Source organism: Cetorhinus maximus, unplaced genomic scaffold (assembly GCF_964194155.1).
Source record: "Cetorhinus maximus unplaced genomic scaffold, sCetMax3.hap1.1 HAP1_SCAFFOLD_1262, whole genome shotgun sequence".
Taxonomy (NCBI): Eukaryota; Metazoa; Chordata; class Chondrichthyes; order Lamniformes; family Cetorhinidae; genus Cetorhinus; species Cetorhinus maximus.
In genome coordinates this window covers 70,380-94,483 of record NW_027597204.1, presented here as the reverse complement: position 1 = coordinate 94,483, position 24,104 = coordinate 70,380, and the positions used below count along the sequence as shown (strand labels likewise).

The 24,104-nt window shown below is 42.5% G+C and overlaps 1 protein-coding gene across 1 annotated transcript in view; it reads right to left on the bottom strand.

The window, feature by feature from the left end:
* Positions 1 to 6,462: 6,462 nt before the first annotated feature.
* The window catches only part of LOC144675992 (uncharacterized), a 32,762-nt gene continuing 15,120 nt past the window's right edge, over positions 6,463 to 24,104 (bottom strand). The window contains exons 3-4 of the mRNA XM_078536508.1: positions 19,695 to 19,817; positions 6,463 to 7,535 (exon numbers count right to left, since the gene is read on the bottom strand). Coding sequence (XP_078392634.1) covers positions 6,463 to 7,467 — 1,005 coding nt within the window. The 5' untranslated portion in view covers positions 7,468 to 7,535; positions 19,695 to 19,817. The remainder of the gene's footprint in view (positions 7,536 to 19,694; positions 19,818 to 24,104) is intronic.

The following is a 24,104-nucleotide window of genomic DNA, read 5'->3' as shown; positions in this document are numbered from 1 at the left end:
TTAGACTGAAGATCATATGTATTCACTCTGAAAAACAGCTGCATTTACAATGTTGATTAGCTGTATTTACACTGATGATCAGCTGTATTTACACTGAATATCAACTGTACTTACAAGGAATATCAGCTGTATTTACACTGAAAAACTTTTGTATTTAAACTGCAAATCAACTGCATTTACACTGATGATCAGCGGTATTTACACTGAGGATCAACTCTACACTGAAAAACAGCTGTATTTAAACTGCAAATCAGCTTCATTTAAACTGATGATAAGCGGTATTTACACTGATGATCAGCTGTATTTACAGTGAATATCTACTGTATTTAGACAGAAGATCAGCTGTATTTACACTGAAAAACGTTTGTATTTAAACTGCAAATCAGCTGCATTAACACTGATGATCAGCCCTATTTACACTGGGCATCAGCTGTATTTACACTGAAAAACAGATGTATTTACATTGAAGATCAACTGTATTTTCACTGAAAAACAGCTGAATTTTCACTGATGATAAGCTGTGTTTACACTGATGATCAGCTGTATTTACACTGATGATCTGCTGTATTTACACTGAATATCAACTGTACTTACAAGGAATATCAGCTGTATTTACACTGAAAAACGTTTGTATTTAAATGCAAATCAACTGCATTTACACTGATGTTCAGCAGTGTTTACACTGAGGATCAACTCTATTTACACTGAAAAACAGCTGTATTTACACTGAAGTTTAGCTGCGCTTACACTGATGATCAGATGTATTTATGCTGAAAAACAGCTGTATTTAAAAGCAAATTCAGGTGCATTTACACTGAAAATCAATTGTACTTACACTGATGATCAACTATATTTACACTGATAATCAGCTGTATTGACACTGATGATCAGCCGTTTTTACACTGAAGATCATATGTATTCATACTGAAAAACAGGGGTATTTACACTGATGATCACCTGTACTTACACTGAAAAACAGCTGAATTTACATTGAAGAACAGCGGTATTTACATTGAAGATCAGCTGTTTAAACTGAAGATCAGCTGTATTTACACTGATGATCAGCTGTATTTACATTCATGTTCAGCTGTATATATGAAGACGTTAAGCTGTATTTACACTGATGATCAACTTTATTTACACCGATGATCAGCTGTATTTAAACTGAAATCAGCTTTATTTACAATGAAACACAGCTTTATTTAAAAGGATGATGATCTGCATTTACACTAATGATTAGCTGTATTTACACTGATGATCAGTTGTATTTACACCAATGATCAAATGTTTTTATGCTGAGAAACAGCTGTATTTAAAAAGCAAATTAAGGTGCATTTACACTGCAAATCAGCTGCATTAACACTGATGATCAGTGGTATTTACACTGATGATCAGCCCTATTTACTCTAGGTATCAGCTGTATTTACACTGACAATCAGCCTTATTTACACTGAAAAACAGCTGCATTTACAATGATGATCAGCTGTATTTACACTGAATATCAACTGTACTTACAAGGAAGATCCGCTGTGTTTACACTGAAAAGCAGCTGGAATTACACTTATGGTAAGCTGTATTTACACTGATGAGCAGCCGTATTTACAGTGAAGATCATCTGTATTTACAGTGACGATCAGCTGTGTTTCCATTGAAAGCAGCTGTATTTACTCTGTTGATCAGCTTTACTTACACTGAAGATCAGCTGTATTTACTCTGATGATCAGCTGTATTTACACTGATGATCAGCTGTATTTACTCTGATGATCAGCTGTATTTACACTGATGATCAGCTGTATTTACACTGATGATCATCTGTATTTACTCTGATGATCAGCTGTATTTACACTGATGATCAGCTGTATTTACTCTGATGATCAGCTGTATTTACTCTGATGATCAGCTGTATTTACACTGATGATCAGCTGTATTTACACTGATGATCAGCTGTATTTACTCTGATGATCAGCTGTATTTACACTGATGATCAGCTGTATTTACACTGATGATCAGCTGTATTTACTCTGATGATCAGCTGTATTTACACTGATGATCAGCTGTATTTACTCTGATGATCAGCTGTATTTACTCTGATGATCAGCTGTATTTACACTGATGATCAGCTGTATTTACTCTGATGATCAGATGTATTTACTCTGATGATCAGATGTATTTACATTGAATATCTACTGTATTTAGACAGAAGATCAGCTGTATTTACACTGAGAAATGTTTGTATTTAAACTGCAAATCAGCTGCATTAACACTGATGATCAGTGGTATTTACACTGATGATCAGCCCTATTTACTCTAGGTATCAGCTGTATTTACACTGAAAATCAGCTGTATTTACAATGATGATCAGCTGCATTATCAATGAAGATTAGCTCTATTTACACTGAAGAACAGCTGTATTTACACTGAAAAACGCATTTATTTAAAGTGCAAATCAGCTGCATTTACACTGATGATCAACGGTATTCACACCGAAGATACACTCTATTTACACTGAAGATCAGCTGTATATAGACTGATGATCAGCTATATTTAAACTGAAAAATAGCTGTATTTACAGTGAAGATCAGCTGTGTTTTCACTGAAAAACAGCTGTATTTACACTGATGATCAGCCGTTTTTACACAGAACATCAGCTGTATTTACACTGATGATCATATGTATTCACACTGAAAAACAGGGGTATTTACACTGATGATCAGCAATATTTACACTGAAGATCACCTGTATTTATACTGATGATTAGCTGTATTTACACTGAAAAACAGCTGAATTTACAATGATGATAAGCTGTATTTACATCGAAGATCAGCTGTTTAAACTGAAGATCAGCTGTATTTAGAACTAAAAACAGCTGCATTTACAATGATGAACAGCTGTATTTACCTTCATGTTCACCTGTATATATGAAGATGTTCAGCTGTATTTACAGTGACATTAAGCTGTATTTACAGTGATGATCAACTGTATTTACACTGATGATCAGCTGTATTTACACTGATGATTAGCTGTATTTACACTGAAGATCAGCTGTACTTACACTGATGATCACCGGTTTTTACACTGAACATCAGCTATATTTACACTGATGATCAGTTGCATTTACACTGAAGGTCATATGTATTCACACTGAAAACCAATGGTATTTACACTGATGATCAGCAATATTTACACTGAAAAACAGCTGAATTTACACTGATGATAAGCTGTATTTACATTGAAGATCAGCTGTTTAAACTGAAGATCAGCTGTATTAACACTGATGATCAGCTGTATTTACATTCATGTTCAGCTGTATATATGAAGATGTTCAGTTGTATTTACAGTAACATTAAGCTGTATTTACAGTGATGAACAGCTGTATTTATACTGATGATCAGCTGTATTTAAACTGAAGATCAGCTTTATTTACAAAGAAAAACAGCTTTATTTAAAAGGATAATGATCTGCATTTACACTGAAGATCATATGTATTCACACTGAAAAACAGCTGTATTAACACTGATGATCAGCTTTATTTACATTCATGTTCAGCTGTATATATGAAGATGTTCAGCTGTATTTACAGTGACGTTAAACTGTATTTACACTGATGATCAACTTTATTTACACTGATGATCAGCTGTATTTAAACTGAAATCAGCTTTATTTACAATGAAACACAGCTTTATTTAATAGGATGATGATCTGCATTTACACTGATGATCAGTTGTATTTACACCGATGATCAGATGTTTTTATGCTGAAAAACAGCTGTATTGAAAAAGCAAATTCAGGTGCATTTACACTGCAAATCAGGTGTATTTCACTGATGATCAACTATACTTACACTGATAATCAGCTGTATTGACACTGAAAATCAGCTTTATTTACACTGATGATCAGCTGTATTTACACTGAGGATCAGCTGTATTTACTCTGAATATCAGCTGTATTTACACTGAAAAACGTTTGTATTTAAACTGCAAATCAGCTGCATAAACACCGATGATCAGTGGTATTTACACTGATGATCAGCCCTATTTACTCTGGGCATCAGCTGTATTTACACTGAAAAACAGCTGAATTTTCACTGATGATAAGCTGTGTTTACACTGATGATCAGCTGTATGTACACTGAAGATCAGCTGTATTTACACTGAAGATCAGCTGTATTTACACTGAAGATCAGCTGAATTTACAATGATGATAAGCTGTATTTACATTGAAGATCAGCTTTTTAAACTGAAGATCAGCTGTATTTACAATTAAAAACAGCAGCATTTACACTGATGATCAGCTGTATTTACGTTCATGTTCAGCTGTGTATATGAAGATGTTCAGCTGTATTTACACTGACGTTAAACTGTATTTACACTGATGATCAGCAGTATTTACACTCATAAACAGCTGCATTTACACTGAAGGTCATCTGTATTTACATTGAAAACCAGCTGTATTTACAATGTTGATTAGCTGTATTTACGCTGATTATCAGCTGTATTTACACTAAAAAACGGCTGTAATTGCACAGATGATCAGCTGTATTTACACTGAGAAGCAGCATTATTTACACTGATGATAAGCTCTATTTAAACTGATGATCAGCTGTATTTACATTGAAAAACAGCTGCACTTAGACTGATGATAAGCTGTATTTATACTGATGATCTGAAGTATTTACACTGACAAACAGCGGTATTTATACTGAAGATCAACTGTATTTACACTGATTATCAGCTGCATTTACACTGAAGATTTGCTGTATTAACACTGTTGATCAACTGTAATTATGCTAAAAAAACACCTGCATTTACACTGAAGATGAGCTGTATTTACATTGATGATCAGCTGTATTTACCCTGAAAAATAGCTGTATTTACACCAAAAAGAGCTGTATTTACATTGATGATAAGCTGTATTTACACTGAGGATCAGCTGTATTTAAACTGAATATCAGCTGCAGTTGCATTGATAAACAGCTGTATTTACACTAATGATCAGCTGTATTTACACTGATGATCAGCTGTATTTACACTGAAAAACAGCTGCATTTACACTTAAGATCAGATGTATTTACACTGATGATCAGCTGCATTAACACTGTTGATCAGCTGTATTTACACTGACAAACAGCTGCATTTACACTGATTATCAGCTGTAGTTGCACTGAAAAACAGCCAGATTTATACTGATGATCAGCTGTATTTACACTGAAGATCAGCTATATTTACAGTGAAAAACAGCGCTATTAAAATGATGATCAGCTGTATTTACCCTCCATGATCAGCTTTTGTCGCGGAAAAACAGATTGAACACTCAGACCCTGGAGGTTTGTCTAGGAAGTCTTTATTAAAGTTGTGATATCACGGAGAGCCTAGTTGCATACAACGGAGCGAACCAGTCTCTGACTAACACCTCTTTACACACATAGATATAGCAAAAGATTCGTGACAGAAACTTGGGCAGTTACAAAAGTTTCAAATGGCTTCAAAGGATAGTGATCAGTGTTAATGGTTTAACGATTAGACAGGACAATGTCAAAGGTTTAGCTGTTAGACAGGACAATGTCAATGGTTTAGCCAATAGACAGTGATAATTGGTTACACATCCTGGGCAATGCACACACACAATAGTTTTTTTTCTTTCTTAGATTTTGCCACTGCATATGACATCTGGAGCCCCTTAGTCTGGGAAGGTAGCACTGGCCCTTTGATTTGCTAATTTATGTGCTGGCTGCATGACTGTTTGGGGACAGGTTACAGTAATTTCATTATACATGTACTTTAAGTTTATTTCTTTCACAAGTATCGGTGTATCTTATATCATTCACAATTGTACGTGTATTTTATTTCATTCACAATTATACGTGTATTTTATTTCATTCACAATTATACACGTATTTTATTCCTCCACAGCTTTATTTACACTGATGATCATCTGCATTTACACTGAAAAACAGCTGAATTTAAACTGATGATTAGTTGTATTTACACTGGTGATCAGCTGTATTTACGCTTAGAAGCAACTGTATTTACATTGATGATCAGCTGTATTTACACTGAAAAGCAGCTGCATTTACGTTTAAGATCAGATGTATTTACACTGAAGGTCAGCTGTATTTACACTGATGATTAACTGCATTTACTCTGAAAAACAGCTGCATTTACACTTAAGATAAGCTGTATTTACACTGATGATCAGCTTTATTTACTCTGAAAAAAGCTGTATTTACACTAAAACAGCTGTATTTGCACTGATAATCAGCTGTATTTACACTGAAGATCAGCTGTATTTACACTGTAAAACAGCTGTATTTACACTGATGATCAGCTGTATTTACACCAGTGTTTCTGCACAGATTTTCAGGACATTGCGGCCCATCACTTTCTTCAACAATACATTCTAAGAAAACCTGCCTTTTACCTTCCTACTGCATTTTCTTATGATTCATTGCTATCTGATGATGATTCACTGCTTTCTGATGATGATGATGATGATGGTGGTCTGGTTGTTGTTGTAGTTGTTGTTGTTGGAGTAGTGGTTGTTGTTGTGGTTGTTGTTGCCAGAGTTGTTGTTTTCGGAGTTGTTGTTGCCGGGGTTGTTGTTGGTGTTGTTGTTTGAGTTGTTGTTGTTGGACTTGTTGTTGGAGTTGTAGTTGGGGTTATTGTTGGAGTTGTTGTTGGAGTTGTTGTTGGAGTTGTTGTTGGAGTTGTTGTTGGAGTTGTTGTTGTAGGACTTGTTGTTGGAGTTGTTGTTGTTGCTGTTGTTGGAGTTGTTGTTGGAGTTGTTGTTGTAGGACTTGTTGTTGGAGTTGTTGTTGTTGGAGTTGTTGTTGTTGTAGGAGTTGTTGTTGTTGGAGTTGTTGTTGGAGTTTTTGGAGTTGTTCTTGGAGTTGTTGTTGTAGGACTTGTTGAAGTTGTTGTTGTCGGAGTTGTTGTTGGAGTTGTTGTGGTAGGACTTGTTGGAGTTGTTGTTGTTGTTGGAGTTGTTGTTGGAGTTGTTGTTGGAGTTGTTGTTGTTGGAGTTGTTGTTGGAGTTGTTGGAGTTGTTGTTGGAGTTGTTGTTGTTGGAGTTGTTGTTGGAGTTGTTGTTGTTGGAGTTATTGTTGTTGGAATTGTTGTTGGAGTTGTTGTTGTTGGAATTGTTGTTGTTGGAGTTGTTGTTGGAGTTGCTGTTGTTGGAGTTGTTGGAGTTGTTGTTGCTGGAGTTGTTGTTGTTGGAGTTGTTGTTGTTGTTGGAGTTGTTGGAGTTGTTGTTGATGGAATTGTTGTTGGAGTTGTTGCTGTTGTTGGAGTTGTTGTTTTTGGAGTTGTTGTTGTTGGAGTTGTTGGAATTGTTGTTGTTGATGGAGTTGTTGTTGTTGGAGTTGATGTCGGAATCGTTGATATTGTTGTTGGAGTTGTTGTTGTTGTTGTTGGACTCGACATTGTTGTTGGAATCGGTGTTGAGGTTGTGAAAGTTGTGTTTGTGCATTGCAATATGACACTGATGACACCCACAGCGCGATTAACTGTGACGAGGCTGATGCAAGTAGCAGTTTTCTACAGATGTACAAGGTGAGATTATAATTCAGTAACACTGCTCCAAATCACAGTGAATTTTGTAATAGTGAGTGAGCATCAGCAGTGGAATATTGAACTAATGGTCACACGCCTGAGTGCCGGGATAATGTAAACATCAAGGGGTTTTATTAATACAGGATATTGTTTACTTATCAGGGTAAATGTTACATTCCATATTAATGTGATATTGTGATCGTTTTACACTGAGGGAGAGCTTCCAAGCTGTGGGAGACTGAATCAGTGTTATTCCTTTTAGTTCCTTCAACTTCACTGTCAGCTGCAGGAATTTTCATTGGGAGCGATGGCAGGACTGCCCAGAGACAGATTGTAGACTCTGTCGCCTGGCATTTTCCCATTGTGAACAACACTGGGTATCAGGAATGCTGTTACATCCTGATATCCAGCATTGTTAAAACAGTGGAAGGGAGAGTGTAAAAAATTAAAGCGCTGTCTCCTTATTGGAAATGATCACTGAACTGATCTGACTGGATCAGAAAAATGAGATCACTGGAGTGCTGTTTTGGGCTGCAGTAGAGTGCTTCAGTTGGAGTTTGGTGACTGAGGGAGTTCAGTGAGGAGGGAGAAGGTGCTCCTTTTCTACCCTTCCTCAAACAGAAAAGAGGCGGCCTTGGTAAGTAGGTCCTGGTGAGTAAATTAGAAACGTAATATTTTTAAACAATTTGAATTTAACTGAGAAGCACCAAGCATAAAGGAAATTTAGGGCCAATATATTAAAGTAATATAAAGAATCCAAAATAGAATAAAATTAACATAAGGGAAGTAGAGTTAAGACATGGCAGGGCAGATCAGTCAAATGGAATGCATGTCCTGAAATATGTGCAAAGTCATGGACGCTACCGGTGTCCTAGACGACCACGTGTGCAGGAAGTGCTGTCAGCTGCTGAAACTTGAGCTCCGGGTTTCAGAGCTTGAGCGGCGGCTGGAGTCACTGTGACACATCCATGAGGCTGAGAGCTACGTGGATAGCACCTTCAGAGAGGTGGTCACACCGCAACTTGAGGGCAGGAGACAAATAGGGAATGGGTGACCACCAGGCAATCCAAGAGAAGTAGGCAGGTAGTGCAGGTGTCCCCTGGGATCCCACTCACAAATCGGTTTTCCATTTTGGAAGTTGGTGAGGGCACTGGTTCCTCAGAGGAGTGCAGTCAGAGCCAAATTTGTGACACCACGAACGGCTCGGCTGTACAGGAGGGGAGGAAGAAGAAAAGAAGAACAAAGCCAGAGGGGATTCATTGGTTAGGGGAACAGACAGGCGTTTCTGTGGCTGTAGACGTGACTCCAGGATGGTACATGGCCTCCCTGATGCCAGGGCCAATGATGTCACTGAGCGGCTGCAGGACATTCTTCTGGGAGAGGGTGAACAGCCAGGGGTCATGGTCCACATCGGGACCAATGGCTTAGGTAGGAAGGAGGGGGTGAGAACCTGCAATCAGAATTTAAGGAGCTAGGTAGAAAATTAGGCAGCAGGACTTCTAAAGTAGTAATCCCTGGATTACTTCTAGTGCCACGTGCCAGTGAACACAGAAATAGGAGGATAAGGCAGATGAATGTGTGGCTGGAAAGATGGTGCAGGAAGGAGGGCTTTAGATTCCTGGGACTGGCTCTGGGGGAGATGGCACCTGTACAAGCTGGATGGGTTGCTAGTGCTGTTGGGAGGGCTTTAAACTGACTCAGCTGGGGTGTGGGAATCAGGGCAGAGTATTCGAGAGAAATATCAGGGTGCACAGAATGCTGGGAGGGACAGGGAGCACTAGAATAGAGAATAGTAAAATAATAGGTAAAGTGGGGGTGAGGGAGAAAGTAATGAAATCTACATCAGGGTTACTGTGCATGTGTGTGAATAGACGGAGTGCAGTAAATCAGATTGGGGGAGTTACAGGCACAGATTGTCATGTGGAAATATGGGGGAGAGTTTTCACCCTGTTGTGCAGCTGGGCAGGAACGGGCACAGAGCTGATCACCACCCGCGCAATTAAGGCCCACCCAGCGTGACACGTGCCCAGTAGCGCTGAGCGGCCCCTGTGCAGTCGGGGGGAGGAGGGAGAATCGGGGCCAGCGCTCTTTCACACTTACGCATGAAAGAGCGCAGGAATCTCCCTGAGGCACAGAGCTACCTCGGGGAGATTAAGTTGAGTTTGACACTTCAAAGTAAAAAAAGTTAAAACACATTTGCACATTCTGCTCATGTGTTCAGCATCACATGTTTATCAAACATTTGAAAAATATTTATTAGTTTAATAAACCCTTCGTGACCGTGGACAAGGTTTTATGAGAAATGCCAGGGCCGCCTGGGCCTTTCACCTGCCCGACAACCTTAAGGTTGGACAGGCAGCCCCGTCAATGACTGTGTTCAGTTGCTGTGTTAATGGCCTTAACAGGCCTTTGACAGTTCAGTGGGTGCACAGCCAATTCCGGTGCCCACCCTCCAAACTGAAGATCAGAATGATGCGCGGTTACATTGGGACACAACCGCACGGCATTTTACACGTCAGCGTGCAGGCCCTGCCCCCGCTCACCGAACAGGAAATGCTGGCCATGATGTTGTAGCAATAACAGAGACCTGGCTCAAGGAAGGGCAGAACTGGGTGTTAAATATTCCTGGGTACAAGGTGTTCAGGATAGATAGGAAAGGAAGGAAAGGTGTAGGGGTGACAGTATTGGTTAAGGAGAGCATTGCAATGCTGGAGAAAGAGGATGTCCCAGAGGGTTCAAGGGCAGAATCTATTTGGCCAGAGCTAAGGAACAAAAAGGTTGCAATTACATTGCTCAGTGTAGTCTGTAGACAATTTATTTTTAAATTTGAATTGTAGTGGGGTCTGTGTCTATGTGTGTCTGCGTGTGTCTTAATTGGATTAAAGCCAGCTCGTCTGGGTGCTTTGATGTATAGAAAGAAACAGGTTTGAAATGGTAATTAGATAAACAGTAAGGAGGATAAAAGGTAAAATATAAATTTGCATTTAATGAATCACCTAGTATTGGTAACAGGAACTAACATTTTCTCTCCAGAAACAAAACTGCAAGCTGTCGCTTTCTTATCTGCCTTCACTTTCATCACTTGCTGTGATATATTTAAATGTTCCCTAGCCAAATCACATGTTCTGTTCAATCCTTCCCTGAAATTTGATACATAATCTAGGAGAATAGTTTCTGAATTTTGACCCACCAATTTCTCCTGAATCAATTTCAGTGGTCCCCTTACCTCATGACCATAAACTAGTTCAAAGAGGCAAAAACCAGTCGATGCATTAGGAGTGTCTCTAATAGCAAATAACAAACATGGAATTCCTGTATCCCAATCCTGTACATAATCCTGACGGTATGCTCTTATCTAGTTTTTAAAGTTTGATGCCATCTTTCCAAAGCTCTTTGTGACTCTGGATGATAAGCTGTTGACTTAAACTGTTTTACCCCCAAACTGTTCATTACTTCCTAAAACGGCTGTGACATGAAATTTGACCCCTGACCTGATTGTATTTCTTTAGGTAAACCATATCTCGTGGAAAATTTAATTAACTCCTCCACAATCTTCTTAGTTGCATTACTTCTTAGAAGTTTCACTTCAGGAAACCTGGTAGACACATCCATTATTGTTAATAAGTACTGATTTCCACTTTTAGTCTTAGGGAGGGGACCCACACAATCAGTCATGACCCTGGTAAAAGGTACTTCGAACGCTGGTATTGGAATTAATCGCTGCTTGTGGTTTCCCTGTTAACTTACATATATGACATGTTCTACAGGATTTGGTTATATCCCTATGCAATCCTGGCCAAAAAGGCACCTCTTTATCTTTTCCTGTGTGTCCCTAATTCCTAAATATCCCCCCATTGGAATTTCATGAGCAATCCTCAGAATCTCATTTCAATACCCAACCGGGATAACAATCGGATGCTCCTCCCTCCAGCTTTCATTTGCTGAGACATGATCCAGCTTCCATTTTCTCATTACAATATCACCCTTAAGGTAATAACATACTGGAATAGATTTTGCTTCTGTTTCTTGAGTAGGCTGTCTGATAGAAACGTTTTAATTGCAAATCATTTTACTGTAACTCCACCAGCCTCCTTGAGTTAAACACTTCAGCTGAATTGGCCTCCATTCCTTCCTCCTGAACAATGTTATCAAATATAGTGCCAGCTCATTGGATTTCAACACCTTCTCCTTGCCTTTGAACTGCCTGCCCTTCTTATTTGTCTCCTTTCAATCTATGAGCCTGTGATTTCATTACCAAACCATCTGGAAACAACCCAGGATGCTCTCTCTGTAACACCTCTGTTGAAATCACTTCTACAGGCTGATCAACTAACAAAGGCATCACCCAAATCTGTGACCCAGCTATATCATTACCCAAAATAAATTGAACTACTGCAATGGGCAATTTTTCCGCTACTCCAACAATAACTTCACCCTGACTTCCATTTGCTCTTTAAATTTACCTTCCACAAGGGGATAGGTTTAGCATCTCCATGATCCCCGCTTATTATCACCTGCTCTTGCAATACTCTCTCTGAACAACAAATGTCACTATCCTACAATATTAAGGATTGACTAGTCCCTGTGACTCTTAAAATTTTTAAATCTTCACCTACTCCACCCTGTACACATGGTAAGACTTTTCCTTCACACAAAAAAGGGAAGAATTGTGCCCTCGGTGTGCGGGCTTGGCGTGGGCAGGCAGGGGCGTTTGGGAAGTCAACCCCCACCTGCAATCGGGCCCGGAAGGCAATTTCACACTGGCGGGCCAATTAAGGCCCACCGAGCGTGAAACGTGAGCAGCAGCGCTCAGCTGGTGGGACGAGTGTGAGCTGGGCAAGCGCGACCTTTGCATGATTGCGCACTACATAATCTCCCTGAGGCAGAGAGCAGCCTCAGGGGGATGAAGATATAGGAGGAATAATTTTAAAAATAAAAATGTAATGAAACATGCCCCTTCATATGACTCTGTCACATGAGCTGGGGCATGTTATTAATGAAAAGTTAAAGTTTTTATTTTATTTTTACTTGCTTTTGGAAACCTCCTCCCGCCCGTGGATGAGGTTTCCAAAAAATTGCAAAGGCTACTTGGCCTTTTCGCCTGCCCAGCAAGTGTTAGGTTGGACAGGCAGTGAAAAGTTTCTTTTAATTAACTTTTTAATGGCCTTAAGAGGAGTTTTAATTCCCGGCGGGTGTGCTGCTGACTCTGGCACGTACCCGCCAACTGAAATAGCGCGTGAGTGGGCAATGATGTAATAGCGCGTGAGTGGGCGATGATGTAATAGCGCATGAGTGTGCGATGATGTAATAGCGCGTGAGTGGGCGATGATGTAGTAGCGCGTGAGTGTGCGATGATGTAATAGCGCGTGAGTGTGCGATGATGTAATAGTGCGTGAGTGGGCGATGATGTAATAGTGCGTGAGTGGGCGATGATGTAATAGCGCATGAGTGGGCGATGATGTAATAGCGCGTGAGTGTGCGATGATGTGGGGTCACACTCGCCTGACCTCATGGCATGTCATTTTACACTCGCTCAGGTCGGGCACGCGCCCACCCACCGAACAAAACATTTTGCCCAAAGTCTTTAAACATTTCTGCAATTTGCCCCTCAGAATTCTCTTGGGTGAATTGTGCACACATTCCCACTTCTTTACCCATCACTGATTCTCCCTGTTTTACCTGTACACAAACCATTAGTTTTTCCTGTGCCTGAACCTCAGAACCCACAGCACTTTTACTTCCAGAACTTTTCTGCACCCCAATAATTCCAATAGGTTTTCCCTGTAATTGCCAACACACTGAATTTGTGTGCCCCACTTTATTACAATGAAAATATCTCAATTTTCTAATGTCACTCCTCCCCTCAGCACCTTCCTTTTCATTCTGAGATAAAGCTTTCTGGGAATTTCCAGCTCGTCTTTCTCTTCCCTGCTCACCCACCTTCCTTTCACCTTCCCACTTTCTATCCGTTTTGGATTTAAAAGGGTGATGGATAAAGGTTTAGCTTTATGAACTAACTCATAACCATCAGCTATCTCTGATGCTTGTCTTACCATGTGTTCCTCCACATGAGTTCTCACTACCCAAGGAATCGAACCTTTAAATTCTTCCAAAAGAATTACCTCTCTAAGAGCTGCATATGTTGTCTCTATCTTTAACATCTGTATCCACCAGTCAAAATTACGTTGTTTTACTCTCTCAAACACAATATCAGTTTGCCCAGGCTGTTTTCTCGTATTCCTAAATTTATGCCTGTGTGCTTCAGGAACCAACTCATATCCACTCAAAATAGCCCTTCTCACTACATCATAATTCACCAATACCTCTTCAGATAGCCAAGCGTATACCTCAAGAGCTCTACCCACCAACTTAGACTGTTACAATAATGTCCAATAATCCTGTGGCCATTTGATCTGTTTAGCTATCTTCTCAAATGAAATAAAGAATGCTTCAACATCTCTTTCCTCAAGCTTTGGAAGAGCCTGTACAAATTTAAAGTTATCCCCACTGGGTTTTAGGTTAAAGGTTTTATCACCATCAGAATCCGAGATCTCTTTTTTAACTTCGAGCATTTTAAGCAGGTTTTCTCTTTCTCTCTTGCCTGCAATTCCAGTTCCAGCTTTCTTTCTTTCTCCTGCCTCTCTGCTTTCTCCCTTTGAAATGCCCTTTCTCTTTCCTTTGCTTCTAATTTAAGTTTTTTTTTCAGTTCCTTTACTTGTTCAAGCTCAAGCATCTCCATTTGAAACTGAAGTCTCACTACCTCCAGCTGTGATTCACTAATGTTGGGTTTCACTTCCAACTGTAGATGCTGTGCTTTACCTATAATTATATCTGCTTTCTTCACCCCGACAGGTAACCCTAATTTTAACTTATCTGCCAACACTCAGTTTATTCTTGGATACCTTTCTGTAACCCAATCAGAGTTATCTCTTCTACTCCCAGACAAGTCTTAGCAATTTCCAAAGCCATCTTACAGTCTCACCATCTCTAAAAGAGCTCACCAACTCCTGAATTCAAGGTGCCTCTCATACTTGTAACATTAAGATTCAACAGTTCCAAACCAATCAGGGAATTACAAATATTATAAAAACAGAATTACCTGGAAAAACTCAGCAAGTCTGGCAGCATCGGCGGAGAAGAAATCAGTCAACGTTTCGAGCCCTCATGGCCCTTCAGCAGAACTGAAGCATAGTTTCAACAAGGGAGAAATATAAATTGGTTTAAGGTGGGTGGGGGGGGAAGAGACACATTGAGGGTGTGGTGTGAGCAGATAATCAAAAGATGTCAGAGACAAAAGGGTCAAAGAGGTGTTGAAGGTGGTGGTCTTTGTCTGAGAAAAGTGCTAATTAAGAATGCAAGACAGGATATTCAAAGTACAGCTCTAGTGGGGGTGGGGTGGAAAGACTAAAGGTTTTAGTTTTAGATTTAAAAATAATGGAAATAGGTGGGGAAAGAAGAATCTATATAAATTATTGAAAAAAAAAAGCGGGTGGGGGGGGAAAAGAAACGGGGTGGGGATGGGGGGAGGGGAGTTTAAGATCTAAAGTTGTTGAATTCAATATTCAGCCCAGAAGGCTGTAAAGTGCCTAGTCGGAAGATGAGGTGCTGTTCCTCCAGTTTGCGTTGGGCTTCACTGGAAAAATGCAGCAAGCCAAGGACAGACATGTGGGCAAGAGAATGTCTGTCCTTGGCTTGCTGCATTGTTCCAGTGAAGCCCAACGCAAACTGGAGGAACAGCACCTCATCTTCCGACTAGGCACTTTACAGCCTTCTGGGCTGAATATTGAATTCAACAACTTTAGATCTTAAACTCCCCTCCCCCCATCCCCACCCCGTTTCTTTCCCCCCCCACCCGCCTTTTTTTTCAATAATTTATATAGATTCTTCTTTCCCCACCTATTTCCATTATTTTTAAATCTAAAACTAAAACCTTTAGTCTTTCCACCCCACCCCCACTAGAGCTGTACTTTGAATATCCTGTCTTGCATTCTTAATTAGCACTTTTCTCAGACAAAGACCACCACCTTCAACACCTCTTTGACCCTTTTGTCTCTGACATCTTTTGATTATTTGCTCACACCACACCCTCAATGTGTCTCTTCCCCCCCACCCACCTTAAACCAATTTATATTTCTCCCTTGTTGAAACTATGCTTCAGTTCTGCTGAAGGGCCATGAGGGCTCGAAACGTTGACTGATTTCTTCTCCGCCGATACTGCCAGACTTGCTGAGTTTTTCCAGGTAATTCTGTTTTTATTTTGTTTTGGATTTCCAGCATCCACAGTAGCTTTTAGCTTTTTGTTTTTATAATTACAAATATTATCCCACCAAGAGCCCCCAATTGTTATGGCGCTGTCGTTGGTAAATTGAGTTGTTTAAATCCCAGAGGGAAACTGAACAACTGTCATAACCTATATTTTCAATTGGTATCTTTGAGATGCAGCTCTGAATTCAGGAATAAGACCACCAAGGCTCAAGAGGCTTTTTATATAAAACTAAATTAAACATTTATTAATTTAACAACAGATTAAACACATACACATGTTTCTACAAATTACTACCATAATAATTTTTTAACAAATCCCCAAATTAATCACTCCCTGGTAAATTGCCACCAAGGCAACAATAACCCAAAGGGGCGAATTTTCTCCCCACGGGGGGAGGGGGGTTGGGCGGGAGCAGGCTTAGACGGGCGCACAGCCTATTGCTGCCCGCAATCGGCTGCGTGCCGCCATTTTGCATGGGCAGGCCAGTTAAGGTGTGGGTGGGAGGGGTGGCGGGGGTGGGGGTGGGGGTTAGGCTGTCTCAGGGAGATGAAGATATAAAAATATAAAAATGAAGAATTTTAAGATCTTAAAAACATGTCCCCTCTTGTGTGTCTCTATCATCTGAACAAGGACATGTTAGAAATTAGTGTGAATCCACCCGTGGATGAGGTTTCGCAATAATGGTAAAGGCCACGTGGCCTTTTTGCCTGCCCACCAACTGTACGGTTGGACGGGTAACGAAAAATTAAATTCAATGACATTATTCATGTCCTCAATAGGCCTTTTAATTGTCGGTGGCCATGCTGCCAAGTCCTGCACACGCCCACTAACCAAAATATTGCAGGAGTGTGTGATGACATCAGGACACTCGCCCAACATCATCACGCGTCATTTTGCGTTCATTCAGGTTGGACGCGTGCCCACCCACTGAGCTAAAAATCCTGACCCAGGTTTATCCTTCTCCCTGTATTTGAGCAAGGGTATAACATTTGCAAACGTCCAGTTCTTTGACACCATCCCTTTGTTTATGGGGCAATTTCTACCCTTCATTCCTGCAGCTACTGTGGATGCATCCATGTAACCAAGTAATTTATCTACTTTAATTACTGCCGGCCTTTCTAGTACCTCCAAATTTGCCCCAGTACCCTAACAAGTTGATAAAGTTGTTAAAAAACATACAGGAGCCTCCCTGTACATGGACGATGTCGCCGTCTTCTGCTCGGATCCGCTGTCGGTGCGCAGACTGATCCACATCTGCGACTGGTTCGAAATGGCCTCGGGAGCCAAGGTAAATCGTGGGAAGAGCGAGGCCATGTTCTTTGGGAACTGGGCTGACCGATCCTTTGTCCCCTTCACCGTCAGGGCTGACGGCCTGAAGGTGCTGGGGATATGGTTCGGAGGGACCAGGGCATGCGTTAGAAACTGGAAGGAGCGAGTGTCTATGGTGAAAAGGAAACTAGGCATGTGGGAGTGACGCTCCCTCTCCATTGCGGGTAAGAACCTGGTCATCAGGTGTGAGGCACTCTCGCTGTTGCTGTACGTGGCGCAGGTCTGGCCCATTCCTCACTCCTGCGCGATGGCGATCACTCGAGCAATCTTCCGCTTTATCTGGAGGTTGAAAATGGATCGTGTCCGCAGGGACGCGATGTACAAGCCTCTAGATAAAGGGGGAAAAAAACGTGCCCAACATCGCCCTCATACTGATGGCCACCTTTGTGTGTGGCTGCATCAAGCGGTGCGTAGACCCTCAGTACGCAAACACCAAGTGTCACTACGTGCTGAGGTTCTACCTGTCCCCGGTGTTGCGAAGGATGGGTCTGGCCACGCTGCCGCGGAACGCTCCAAGTAGTTGGACCGTGCCGTACCACCTGTCCCTCATGGAAAAATTTATGCAGAGAAACACCTTTGACCACAAGTCCATCAGGCAGTGGTCGGCACGTAACATCTTAGAGGCCCTGAGGGAAAAGGAGACGGTGGATCCTGTGGGATGGTTCCCCGAGCAGACTGTCAAAGTCATTTGGCAGAATGCCTCATCGCCAGAACTTTCCAACAAGCACCAAGATGTAGCTTGGCTGGTGGTGAGAAAGGCCCTCCCCGTCAGATCCTTCCAACATGCCAGGAGTCTCACCCCCTCGGCACGTTGCCCTCAAGGTGGCTGTGGTGGGGAAGAGACAGTTGTTCACCTCCTTGTGGATTGTGCCTTTGCAAAGAAGGTCTGGAGAGAGATGCAGTGGTTGCTGTCGAGGTTGATCCCGAGCAGTTCTGTGACACAGGACTCTGTGCTCTACGGGCTGTTCCCAGGGACTCACACCGAGACAAACATCAACTGCAGCTGGAGGATCATCAACTCGGTGAAAGACGCGCTTTGGTCTGCCCGAAACTTGTTGGTCTTCCAGCGCAAAGAGTTGTCCCCGCCCGAGTGTTGCAGACTGGCACATTCCAAAGTCCAGGACTACGTGCTGAGGGACGCACTAAAGCTTGGGGCAGCTGCCGCAAAGGCGCAATGGGGAAGGGTCGCTGTCTAAGACCTTTCTGCCACAGTGCACCGAGGGACTGGGAACTGTTTAAATCCCCTCGGACTGTACAGCTCGAAATGAATGTCTGTATTGAATACTAATTGTATTATAATTGTATTGAAGCACCTCAGAGAGCAACATGATGTATATTGATAACTCCAATCCCATTGTCTGATTGTCTGCATTGACCAGATTGAAATGATTGTAATATTCATTAATTGTATTGATGCACCTTGTGGTACATGTTGTAAAAGTTGAATCTGATTGGACTTATGTGATGGTGATTTTGAAATGGTTTGGAATGTTCTTCCAGATATTTGATGAATGAAGTATATTTTTCAAAAACAAAACTTCTGAGCAGTTCCACTAGGCTAATTCCTGGGAAGAAGGGCTTGTCTTATGAGGAAAGTTTGAGCAGGTTGGGCCTGTACTGATTGGAATTTACAAGAATGAGAGGTCATCTATTGAAACATATCAGATTCTGAAGCGGATGGACAGGGTAGATGCTGAGAGGATGTTACCATTCGTGGGGGAATCTAGAACTAGGGGGTACGGGGAATTTGTGCAAAAGAGACTACAGGCATCAGAATTTTGAATGAGCTGATTTTTAGCTTGGAGCCAAATTGGTCTGTGGGCAGTCTAGTGCAGTTTCAGTGGATGGGAAGAGGGGTAGACTCATGGACAAGGCTACAGAGTGAGGATGGAGCAGTGAAGACAACTGCTTCAGTCTTCACAATGTTTAAATGAAGCAAATTGTAGCCCATCCAGGACTGAACGGTGGGGAAGCAGGCTGACAGCACAGAGATGATGGAAGGGTTGTGAGAGGTGATGGAGAGCTAGAGCTGGTGTCATGAGAAGACATGTTTGAATTTGACACCATGTTTTCAGAAGATGTAGCCAAGGGGCAGCATGGAGATGTGGAAGTGTGGCATACATCCCACACGTAACTGTGCAGAGGCAGGGAGTGAAGCCATTGCTGGAGATGCCAGGTCACTATCAGGTCAATGAGAGAGGAGCCAATGGAAGACGGTCCTGTCCAGATGGACAATGGAGGAGATTCATTGTGAAGGCTCCTGCATCAAAATCAATGGTGTAGTTGATTGTATAATTGCCCAGTCACTGATCCAAGCTTGTCCCATGTTGGCACCATTGCCTCCCAAAACTGTCCCTACACCACTGAGACACAGTGAGCTGCTTTATTGGCTTCTGCTGTGTGAGGGCCAATCAGAAATATTAACCAACAGTGGACTAAATCTCAAATACTCCATGGGTGGTCGTTGTACATTTTACTGTCAGACGAAAGCTCCCAGTGAAAGGATTAATTACAACGGAGAAGCGAATGACTAACATTGGAATACTCACAGCGTCCGGGATAGGAATCAGTGAACAATTTGCCGGATCCAATCCAGAGCTTCTGTTGCACACAGTTTCCTGGACATCAACAGTTAAGTTGACGCGGAATATACCTTCTCCGAAATCCTGAACCTAACCAAAGGAGTAGAGTCACAGTTAATGAAGAGTTTTTCACATCACGTTTATAAATAATGAAATGGTGTCAGACAAAAATATTCAGATTTTCCAGGACATTATTATGCACTTGGGAAATGTCTTGGGATATTTCATTATTTTAAAGGTGCTATTCAAATTCATATTATTGCATTGCAATCAGTTAGTAGAAGCATGTACAGAATTGTTGTGGTGATTATTTAACTTGGGTAAATTCCATATTGCACAGAGTGATTCATAGATGATTTATTAACATATTCAGATATTTATTAACATATTCAGATATTCACATGGCCAATAACATGAGTTGATATTTCCTGGTGCTGGACTTTACAGGGATGCGGAATCATAATGGTGACGTTCTGGGATTAATAATCTAGAAGTTTGGATGATGAGGCTCCTCATCTGCACATTGATTTATTGATGGATTAAATAACCCCTCATTTTATTCAAACAGGAATCCCATCACATTTATTAAATAAAATGAAGAAATAAGATACAACTCTGCTAAAAGGTACTAATTAAACAAAAGGCTCGGGTTTTTAACCAAACCGGATTTCACTAAAATATGTCAGTGAGATAAAAGGAGCAAATCCATCTTTCCCCAAGTTGTGTGAATAAAATAAAAGCTGCAGTTGTTACTAACTGAATTGTCCAGCCTCTAGGAGCAGGCTGGGGACACCGACTGGGCCTGGAGTCAGACACCATTGGACCTCATTTGTAATACATCTCCATGTCATTATTAGGCCAGAATCATCCCCTCCCACTGGATCATCCACCCACATTGGCAGAAAAACACGCCGACATGTTTCACTACGGCATATATAAGGCATGCACCTGGTGAGCTGTACTTCACTCAGGACTTTGAGGTTTGTTTGCCTATCTTGCTTCAGTCAGCGCTGGTGGTCATCAGCGCCAGGCTTCACAGGCAGCACCACATCACTTTTAGGGGGTCTCACGGGCAGGTCTCTGCCTACCAGACCAGCCATATGTGGCTGGCTTTTCACCAGCTGCAGGGCAAGGTCTTGCTTGGGGAAGGAGGAGAAGTGGCCTCAGGCAAGGGAAGAGGCTGCAGGGCGAGGGCTATACTGGGGAAGGGGGGTATCCCAGGGTGTGTGTGGGGGCACATGTTGATCTGTGCAAGTGGCCTCAAGAGGGTAAGGGCTGAGGGGGCAGTCTCCGGAGGAGATGAGGCTAGATGGAGATGTGAGGGTGTGTGTGTGTGTGAGAGAGTGAGTAGTGATGTCCCTTGAGTTGGCAGTGAGTGAGATGCCAGTGAGTGTGTGGTGGGCTTGTGAGTGTATGAGTTTAGAGCGATGAGATGGTTGCCTTACCCTGGCTGCATGGATGAGATCATTCATCCTCTATCTGCATTGGATGGTCAACCTCTTCTGTGCAGCATTGGCACTGACCACCACTGCCATTGCCTACCAAGTTGGTGGGGTAATGTAGCTGCTGGAGAGGGGGTAGAGGATATCACAGTGGCCTCCACGGTGTACAAAAGGCACTCGAGGGCTGCAGTCTTCTTGCCTTTCGGGGCCATGTCTTCTCTCCTGGGCAGGAAGCACTGAGCGCGGCTGCACTTTAGATGTGGTGCCTGGCATGATGGAGCACCCAGGTGACGGTGTGGCAGGTAAATCAGAGCCCGCCTGCCATCGAAATGGCGTGTGTCCTGGGAGCGCATATCTAATGCGGCGGGTTTGGGGCGATACAGCATGAAAAGCCCCCACTGCGGCCGATGGGTAAAACGTCATTTTTCCCGCCTGCTACCTCACTTAGTGCAAATCTGGGATGATTCCAGATGATTCTGTGTCCCTCTCCACAGCAGCCAACTGACTACTGAGGAATTCTAGTATTTTTGGGGTTTTTTTCAGGTTTACAGCATCTGCAGTATCTTGTTTTTGTTGTGACGATGGAGAGAGTTGGATTTGAACAATTTGAGAATTGGTCTTCAGCAGCAGCGATCACCTTCTACCCGCTCTGGAGTCAAAGTGCAGCCTCACAGCAGGTCAGCAGGTGTTTGCACAGGGAGATCCCATTATAATGTTTACGAAAGGAATTCCAGGGTTACTAGTTCACATGAGAAAATTGTTGACAAGAGGAAGTTGGACAGAAATCACATATTAGTTTAAAACATAGAATTGGTATGATCGCGATGGGAGGAGTGCGCAGTTAATCCTAGCCCCACTTCTCCACAGGACACAACATAAGTATGTGTTTAATTCACTCACCAAAATGGCAACTTTTTTAACTTTGCTACTGCAATACACAGAATAAATGAGACTTTAAACCCAATAAACCCAAAATTATTGATTTATTATAAAAGAAACTTTGCAAACCTGGTTAACATATAGTTTGAAATCTGGAAGTGTAATGACTTAGCCCCTTTTGCAAAATCCCAACACCTCCCCGCCAACCCACAAACACACGTAAAAAAACAAAGGACACGACAAATAAGGTCTCTGCAGAGATTGGTGTAAGGAAACACGCTCAAAAGGATAAAGTTCGAAAAGGTCGTGACACTGGTGATCTGACAGAATTCTAGTCACATTAGATGTGAAAGTTCTTTCATATGGCTCTTTGGTGAAACATTGCCTTTGTTAACTCTCGCTTGTCACAACTTTGTAGGCTTTCAAAATGTTGATGAGTTATTTTGAAATGAGAGTTTTGTGCCTGAAGGTTGATAACCGCACTGAACTGCAGACAATACAGGATGAGAGGAAGAGAAAGAGAAACAGGAGGAGAGAAAGGGAGAGGGAGAGAAGCAATCTTCCTTTACAATCTGCTTCCAAGGCACAACTCACACAGAGTGAGTTCAAATAAAATGTCCAGAAAGGAATCTTCCAGGCCAATTTCAACCAATGAACACAAGGCCACTGCTTGGTAACAGCAGTTTTTTTCCTCTCTAAATCAAACAGACAAAGTAACTCTTCTCTCCTCTGGTGTCCTGCTGGTCAGCTAGCTGAAATACGTGCCGGAATTTTCCGTGCCAGCTAGTGTCGGGCATGTTCAGTGGTATGAGCAGGCAATATGGTGAGAAGGTCATAAATCAGTTTCACTACGTTGTGAAATCAGCTTGCGGTCATCCATTCAGCCCATCGATGGCAGGCCGCGTTTCTCCCCATCGGAAGTCAGGACCCTCATTCTAATACATCAGTGTATCATTATCAGGCTAGCCCGCCAGACTCACCCTCCCCCTGCTGGATCGTCCATCCACATCTCACCGACGTGTTTTACAACAGCGTATAAAAGAGGTGTGCTTGGTGGCCTGCCGTTTGAGGGGGACTCAGAGGTGAGTGCTCGGTGATGTTCAGGAGCACTCGCGAGGGCTGCCTGTTGGATTTCAAGGTTGAGGCGCCTTGGGTGGGGGCAAAGGCTGCCCTACGGTTGAGGTGAATTTGAGGGTGGGGACAAAGGATGCCCTGTGGTTGAAGGTGGTGCACAAGCACATGTGGGGTTGGGGTGGGGTAGGTGAGGGAAGCAGCCACACATCAAGGAAACCTGTATAAAGTGACCATTCCTCTACAGCTGAGACAGTTCAGGTGCAGCCACATTGATATGGTTGGAGTCGGGTCTCTAGCTTATCTGCCCACTCGAGCAACACAGAGGCATCAAAGTGTCACCAAACGCTCCAGAGCTTTTCACCCCTCAGGCACAGACTGCAAACTAATGAGTGTTTTAGTGAACTGTAGAACAGTTGGCCAACTGGGCAAGTTGTAGAACCCTCTAGCAAAAGGTGCCCATGGGGCAGTCACTGGTGGAGGTGCTCACAGCCCCTTTGCAATATCATTACCCCGGTTTGGACCAGTCTCCCCCATGGTAACAGTGCAACCTTGCAGTGCGGGTTAGGAGAATGCCTGTGCCTGATCTGAGGGCACAGCCTGCAGTCCAGTGGGCAAAGCTGCTGCCAGTCGGTCAGGTGGAGTGGGGCGGAGGTGGGTGGGGTTTCGGGCAGCCATGCAGCGCACTAAACTCTGGCCATCCAAGTGGTGACCAGCACTCTCCGGGATGTGTTAAGGGACCTTCAGACTTAACCAAGAGAGGTTCTTAGTGCATCCAAACTAACCCACGTGTCCCTCTCTTTCACCCTGCAGGAGGGGTACATCAGGATCATGGAGCCTGGTGAATTAGCTGTATGCCCATTGGCTCACAGAGAGTTGAGATGACGGTGGAGAGAGTGACCGATTCTCCTGGCTGTGCAGAGGGAGGAGCAGCACCCTCTGGAAGAAGGTTCAGCACATGCTGCAGAAGAGCCACAGCGATCTG